This window comes from Oscarella lobularis, chromosome 17, assembly GCF_947507565.1.
Source record: "Oscarella lobularis chromosome 17, ooOscLobu1.1, whole genome shotgun sequence".
Lineage (NCBI taxonomy): Eukaryota > Metazoa > Porifera > Homoscleromorpha > Homosclerophorida > Oscarellidae > Oscarella > Oscarella lobularis.
The window spans coordinates 524,738-531,991 of record NC_089191.1 but is presented as its reverse complement, the minus strand read 5'-3'; the positions used below and the strand labels follow the sequence as shown (position 1 = coordinate 531,991).

Below are 7,254 nucleotides of genomic sequence, written 5' to 3'. Positions count from 1 at the left end.
GTCTCCTTTGAAGTCGTATCACTTTTAGTTCTACGAGATCATCGAGGAGACGGAAATCTGGATTACGGAACAAACGGGGATGCTGAAAGCCGAGTATTCCGGAAAGAATCTCACACAGAAAGACGCGGAGAAGCTGAAGAACGATCTCGTGGTAAATAAATAGCCTGAATCATCCAGTAAGAGGCGAGATGAAGAGGATACGTTTGCAGGATATGCGAATTCGAATCCAAGAGCACCAGGCGTCTCTCGACAAACTGAAGCCTCTCTACGATCAACTGTCTCCCATTCATTGGAGAAATCCTCGAAGCAGAGCGAAGAACGTTCCAGCGAAGTGCCTCTGCTCGCCTCCCCTGGCTTCAGCCGTAAGTCTCCCCCGTCGACTAATTTTTAAAGAGGAATTAGTCACGTTTGACTTCAAGGTTCCCCTGGTGAAAGACAATCGAATTGAAGTCATCGAAATAAAGAGTCAGAAGGAGTGGCTAGTGAAAACGGCCCAAGGAAAGAAAACGTCCGCTCCTGGGCCCTGTTTTCTTTTGCTGCCTCCCAATCACCAAGCAAAGGAGCGACTCGAAAGGCAATGCGAGATTCAAGCCCTTTTAGCTCTATTCTGATGTTGTCTCTCTTTACAGGGTATACCTATTGGTATCCGAGTTGATTGAGTTGCTGGAAAGAACCGAAATCATTATTCAATACGTCATCGAGATCACCGAAGTCATTGAATACATCGTGATTATAGAATCGTGGCAGATAACATCAGTAAACGAAGGCGAATCGTTAATGTAGTGTCCTATATCAATCTTTCTAGACGTTTGGTGACGAGAGAGACGATCACCAAGCTCTCGTCTTCAAGATGAATCAAATGGCAGATCTCGTTCAGACGAAAATCTCCCAGCTCGGACGACCGGCTCCCGAGCTGAGCTCCTATCGACTTCCCGAGCGTCGGGCGCGAGCCAATCGGCATTGGACGACCTTGTGCCAGAAGTACGACGACACGGAAAGCGCGGCGAAGTACGGGCAAGTGCAAGACGATCTCGACGAAATGCTCGTCTGGCTGGAGAAGGCGGAGGCGGATCTCGAAGGCCAGAAGCCGGTTGCGTCGACGCGGGAGCTCGTTGTCAAGCAACAGGAATGGGAACAGGTAATTTAGTATAATTATATATTGGGATTTGTTGTTTAGATTTTTTCGTCTAGACGTTTTGCACCGAGTTTGACGCGAGGAAATTGAGATTCGATTCGCTGAAGCAGACGGCTCAAAGCGTGGGTCAATTGACCGAGCCGCAGGCTGTGTCTCTCGAAAAGAAACTGACCCACGTGGAAAAGCGACTGCGTAGCGTGGGAGACACTTCGACGACGTGGCAAACTGTTATCAACGAAACGCTCATCCTATTGAGGATATTGAGCGAAACGTGGGAATGGGTTCTTGAGCTCGAAGGTCAAGCGCTTCGCCTATTCGGTATCGTTCCCGGAAAGCTTCCTGAAGCGAAAGCGCACACGGAAACTCTTCAGGTAAAGAGAAATAAAAAACCAGCCAGCGCTTTTCTCATGTAGTTTTTTAAAAATAGGATTTCTATGCGTCAAAAGTCTCCCCTCGTCAAGCGGATGTCGATTCGTTGAACGAGACGTGCCGTAAGCTTGAAAGGATCGGCGACGAAGCGAGAATGGTGAGCGAGCCGCTGCGCGACGACGTCGACCGTCTCACCCTACGATGGAAAAACCTGCGCGGCGAGACGGAAAAGATAGCGAAGACGACCTCCGAAGCCTGCATCAAATTGGAAAATTTTTCGACTGTCTTTTCGGAAGTGGCTGACTGGATGACTGACGTCGAAGTGCAACTCAATTCCGAACGCTTTCAGCTTGATGAACAGATGGAGGAAAGCGAAGCACGAAAGAAGGAGTCTGATTTCAAGGTAATGTTTGACACTAAGATTATTTCCTAAGCCTGCACCGATTCTTTTGTTGTGTAGGCTTTTAGAGCTGATGTGCTCAGTCGTGAAGACAACGTAGGGGAACCCGGAAGCAAAGTGGCTGAATTTGCTGCCGCTGTTCAAGTGGTCGAAGACGCTGCTGAGAATTACGACAAGTCTCTAGAGGGCGTGCACCCGGCTCCCGTACGGGACGGCGAAGCTTTGGGAAAGGATTCCGTCTCGGGCGTCGTGACGGTTTCCTCGCTGGACGCCGAGCTGCTCACAAGATGGGACGAGCTCAAGGTAACAGACTCCTCCTAGACTGATTTCTTATAGAATTAATTTTCGCTGTAGGCTCGATTGGAAAGGGGCGAATTTTGGAGAGAAAGAGTCGTCAGATGGCGAAGCAGCTACGTCATCATTATTACGTTCATTGAAAAATGGACGAGAATTCTTACCAACGAAAAAGACAAGGGCATCTCCGACGACGTCGTGGATCTGAACAAGAACTTGGAAGTCTGCAAGGTACGAAAAATAATAAACCTATTGATACCCAATTATTAGTTTCTTATATAGACATTCGTATCTGAACTCTCCGAATGCAGTCCGACCCTGGAAATCATCGAAACGGCGTCGGACGAAGTGCAGGAGAGCGCCGCGCCGGACGACGTCGCCGGTCGCGTGAAGACGAAAACGAAAGACGTTAACGATCGCTGGACCGTTCTTCTCTCCGACTGGGAAGAACGGCAACACGAAGTGAACGACGCCGTCGCAAAGACGCAAGGATTCCGCGTTCTCCTCGCGGACACGCTCCAATGGATCGAAGCGACCGAACGCGATCTCGCTTCGCAGCCCGACGCCGGTTTCACGACCGAAACGCTTCGGGGTCAGCTGGATTCGCTCAAGGCAATCCAAAGCGACGTCGACGCGCATCGGCCGCACGTCGAGTCCGTTCGGCGTTCGGGACGTCGAACCGTGGAGGCTGGACTCGGCGACGGGGATCTCGAGAGAGATTTGGGCGCGCTCGAAGTGCGATGGCCGCAGTTGGAAACGGCGTTGGACGAACGACGAAACGTCGTTGAGACGCGATGGAAATTGGCCGAATCGTTTGAGGAGAAGTGCGCGGAGTTGAACGCTTATTTGTTCTTCGTCGAGAGGGAATTGGTGGACGAGAGCGCGACGCCGTGGAGAGTTCGCGCCGAGAAGAAAAAGGGTCGTCGACTCGAGGGTCTCGCCGCGGACTTGGACGAACACAGGGGTCTTATTGACGATGTTTTGAGTATCGGCAGTCAACTCGACGGCGACGAGAGCGTGCGTTCGGCTACGCGCGCCGCAAAGGCGAGATGGGATTCGGACGAAAGCGAAGTGCGCGCTCGCGTTGAAGGATGCGAGACGGTGGAGTCGGCGCTGGCGACGTTTGAGCGCGACGACGTGGCGTTCGACGCGTGGCTGCGCGAGGCCGACGCGAAGATGAAGAAGCTGAAGAAACCGGCGAAATCCGTGGAAACGCTTCAGAAACAAATGGACAATCATAAGGTAGGGCATATAATGAGAACACCCCTCTTGGATTCTCTACCCTTTGTTTGTTTGTTTGTTTGTTCTCTAGGCTTTCACTGAGGAAGTCTTTCAGAAGCGAGACGATCTTGATCGCGTGAGATCTGAAGGGAAAGACGTTCTACCCGTCTGTGCTGAATACGATGAAAGACTGCCTAAGTTTGCTTCAGAGGTCGATCGGCTTCATTCCGCCCTGCCAAGTCGACCGAGCGACGGCGAAATTCGCGAGCACAGAGCGCGTCTCGACGAAAAAGTCGAAGACGACGTCGTCGACGATAAAGACACGGAGCCAGCGTCGACGGCCGTTGAAGACGAACTCGATCAATTGGAGAGACGCTACGGGAAGCTTCTCGATCGCGTGGAGAGAAGAAAAGTGCAGCTGGACGAGGCAATGAAGTCGCACGTCGGATACAAGTCCGCGCTCGAGACCCTGGTTCCGTGGCTCGAAGAACAAGAAGTGAAAATGGAAATCGACGAACCGGTGATGGCAGAACCGGAAGCAGTGATGGAAGAAATCGAAAAAGTCGAGGTAGATTATAATATCCGTTATCTATGTATAAGACTTTGAATATTTATTCTTACAGATGCTCGAAGCGGATTTGTTGCAGCACGAACCCGACGTCGCTTCGATGCAAACGGCCGCCGACGATCTTTTCGCCGCGTTGGGCGGCCGACCTCAGACGGAGGATCAGTCGACGGAGGAGGAGTCCGACGAGGACGACGTTCCCGACGGAAACGTGCTCTCGGCGAAACAGCGCGCGTCCGAAATGCCGGCGCGCGTCGGAGTTCTCGCGGCGAAGTTGAGCGAGAAGAAGAAGCAGCTGAAAAAGGCGTTGGCTCAGTCGAGAGACTTTCTCGATTCGTACGACGATTTGATGCGTTGGATAAGCGACGCCGAAAAGAAGCTAGCCGATCAGGAGACTCCTTCGATAGAGCTCGATAAAATCAAGGAAGAATTGAAGGATTTTGAGGTGAGGAGTTCTCTTTTGTGTCTATATATTTTTTGATTTGAATTTTTTAGCCTTTTGGGGACGACGTTGTCGAGCACGAGCCCGTCGTGAAGGAGGTCAACGAGAAAGGGTGGCAGCTGGTCACCGATAGCCCCGAAGCGAAGCGTCCGGCTTTGAAGAAGAAGCTTGACGATTTGAACGAGCGTTGGGCAGCGCTGTACGAAGGATCCAAAAAGAGAAAAGACGATATGGAGATAGGGAAAGATTTGCTGGAGAAATTCGAAGAGGTATTTGAGTTAGGAGTGAAATTTTGACTGTTTAGGAGTATTCGATAATAGACTGATCAGAAGGTGAGCGAAGGTTGCGCGGAAATTGAAGAGAAACTGAAGAAAACGAAGCCAACTGGAGTTCGAGAGGCGACTATTCAAGAAGAAATCGATGGGTATAAAGGTGTGCAGGATATGATAGACAAGGAACGAAATGGGTACGTGCGTAACTTAGTAAGATAAGATACGTTTATTTGTTTTTTTTCTAGGCTGCCCGAGTTGACGGAAACCGGCGATTGCATCATCGAGCTTTGGACTCCTCTTCACCTCGCCAAAGTTTCTGCAACGGAATCGAGTGTCGATCTTCCGGAAGTTCCTGAACTCGATCCTATTCGAAAGAGAATGAAAGCGCCGGAAGACAAATTAGAAAAGCTTGACGTCGAGGAAAAGGAGAAAGTGGCCGCTCTGGAAAAGACGCTGGAGAAATCCAAAGCCTATCATCAGCTATTGGCACCCCTGTCAAAATGGGTCGACTCCAAAGCCGAGAAACTGGACTCCTATACGCCCTTCACAACCGATTTTGACTCGGTCAAAGCTCAAGAGTCAGACGCTATTGACTTCTCGAAAGATATCAAGGAACACGAGCCAGACTTTGAGCAGTTGCAAGAAACTGCGACTGTCCTCTTCTCAGAAGCCGACGAAGCCCATCCCGAGTTCCAAGACGCCAAGGAAGAACTATCCACTGTTCTTCAGAAGTGGGATCGCGTTCGAAAAGCCGGCGACGATCGCGTAACCGTCATGGAAATCGTTCTCGATTTCAACGTGAAGCCGTTTAAGAATTGGCTGATTTCGAAAGAGGACCAGGTGACGGCGTTCGACGGCGTTTGCCTCCGACCCGAAATCCTCGACGAGCAAATGACCGAGCAGAAAGCCGTGGTCGCCGAGTTCGACGAGCGTCGACCGGAGTACGAGCGTCTGTCGGCGCGCGGAAAGAGTCTCGTCGCGACGAACGATCGCTGGCTGGAAAAGGAGGACTTCGAGACGCAATTGAAGCTGGTGGACGAAATGTGGGAAGACGTTGGCATTTTAGTCGAAACGCGCGGCGACAAGCTGAACGACGCGAAGCGAAAGCTGAACGCTTTTATGACGGATTACTCGAGCCTGATCGCGTGGATCGAAGTCGCTGAAACGAAGTTGAAGGACTTTGAAGAGACGGGAGCGACCGTCAACGACGTGCGAAAGCAGCTCGACGACTTGGAGACGTTTCGTCGCGACGTCGCCGATCGTCAGCCGACGTTCGAGCAGACGACGGCGGCGGGCGAAAGTCTCGTCGAAACGTTCGCCGACGGGAAGCCGGAGATGGTCGAAGAGAACGTTCGGGAGTTGCAGCGACGATGGGACGGTCTCCAGGCGAGCGTCGACAATGCGAAGGATCGATTGGACGACGCGGCGAACGTCGCCGGAAAGAAATCGTCTCTGAACGACTGGGTTGCCGAGAAATTGGCGCAGCTCGATGCCATGGAGAAGCCCGCTATTGAACCGAGTGTCGTAGAAAAGCAATTGACCGAGCTGAAAGATTTTCAAGAGGACGTCGACGGTCACGAGAACGAAGTCGAGGAAATCAAGACGGCGACGCAGTCGCTGATGAATTCGTCGACTCCCGAGTCGGCGAAAGAACTGCAGGACGATTTAGCGTCGCTGAGCGAGAAGTGGGACGCGTTGACGAGCGGCACGTCGAAGCGAAAAGCGGCGTTGGAATCGAATCGCTCGAAGGCGGAGAAGTACGAAAAAGCGAGAGGGATATTCGTGCCGTGGCTCGTCGACGCCGAACGACGATTCGCTTCGCTCGACGAAGCGGACGTCGAGCCGGAGACGCTGACGAAACAGCAGGAGGAAACGCGCGCGTTCAACGACGAAATTTCAAAAATGAAACCCGAACTCAATGACGTAATCGACGCCGGGAACGATTTGATCGACGGACGCAATCCCGACGACGACGAGGAGGCGAAGAGAATTCGCGACGAGGTCGACGACTCGACGACGCGTTACGGCGAATTGACGCGAGGCGTCGGCGAACGATGGGACGTTCTCGTCTCGAGTCTCACGTCGTCGAGTCAATTTACGAGTCTTTACGAAGTGCTCGTCGTCTACATCGCCCAGGGCGTCGCTCAGACGAAGAGCTGGCCGCTCGTCGGGCTACTGCCGCCCGTCATCGAGAAGCAAATCGAAGCGTTTGAGGACTTTGAAGCGGAGGTGGCCGGAAAACGACGCGAGGTCGATTCCGTTTTGGAAAAAGGAAAGGAGTTGATGGAACGAAAGGGCGCGTCGCCTTCCGTGGGATTGCAGCGCAAGTTGGCTGACATACGACGGCAGTGGGACGATTTGGAGGAGTCGGTCGGCGCCTATCGCGTCACGTTGGACGAGACGCTTGAGAAAGCGGAGAGATTCCAGGCGGCGTACGACGACTTTGAGTCGTATTTGACCGAAAAGGAGGAAGCGTTAAACGCCTTTGGAGGAATCGGAGTTCGAGTTGATGACGTCAAAAAACAGGAAGAGGAAATTCAGGTACGATAGGACACC

General features: G+C 52.2%; 1 protein-coding gene across 1 annotated transcript in view; it reads left to right on the top strand.

Moving 5' to 3' along the window:
- The first annotated feature begins 12 nt into the window (after positions 1-12).
- LOC136197400 (nesprin-1-like) overlaps positions 13-7,254 on the top strand; it is a 30,694-nt gene continuing 23,452 nt past the window's right edge. Inside the window, exons 1-15 of the mRNA XM_065987155.1 lie at positions 13-151; positions 210-362; positions 420-574; positions 630-756; positions 806-1,138; positions 1,192-1,506; positions 1,563-1,907; positions 1,965-2,207; positions 2,259-2,429; positions 2,481-3,440; positions 3,511-3,987; positions 4,043-4,429; positions 4,480-4,695; positions 4,747-4,892; positions 4,944-7,239. Of these exons, the coding sequence (XP_065843227.1) occupies positions 80-151; positions 210-362; positions 420-574; positions 630-756; positions 806-1,138; positions 1,192-1,506; positions 1,563-1,907; positions 1,965-2,207; positions 2,259-2,429; positions 2,481-3,440; positions 3,511-3,987; positions 4,043-4,429; positions 4,480-4,695; positions 4,747-4,892; positions 4,944-7,239 (6,396 nt within the window). The 5' untranslated portion in view covers positions 13-79. The remainder of the gene's footprint in view (positions 152-209; positions 363-419; positions 575-629; positions 757-805; positions 1,139-1,191; positions 1,507-1,562; positions 1,908-1,964; positions 2,208-2,258; positions 2,430-2,480; positions 3,441-3,510; positions 3,988-4,042; positions 4,430-4,479; positions 4,696-4,746; positions 4,893-4,943; positions 7,240-7,254) is intronic.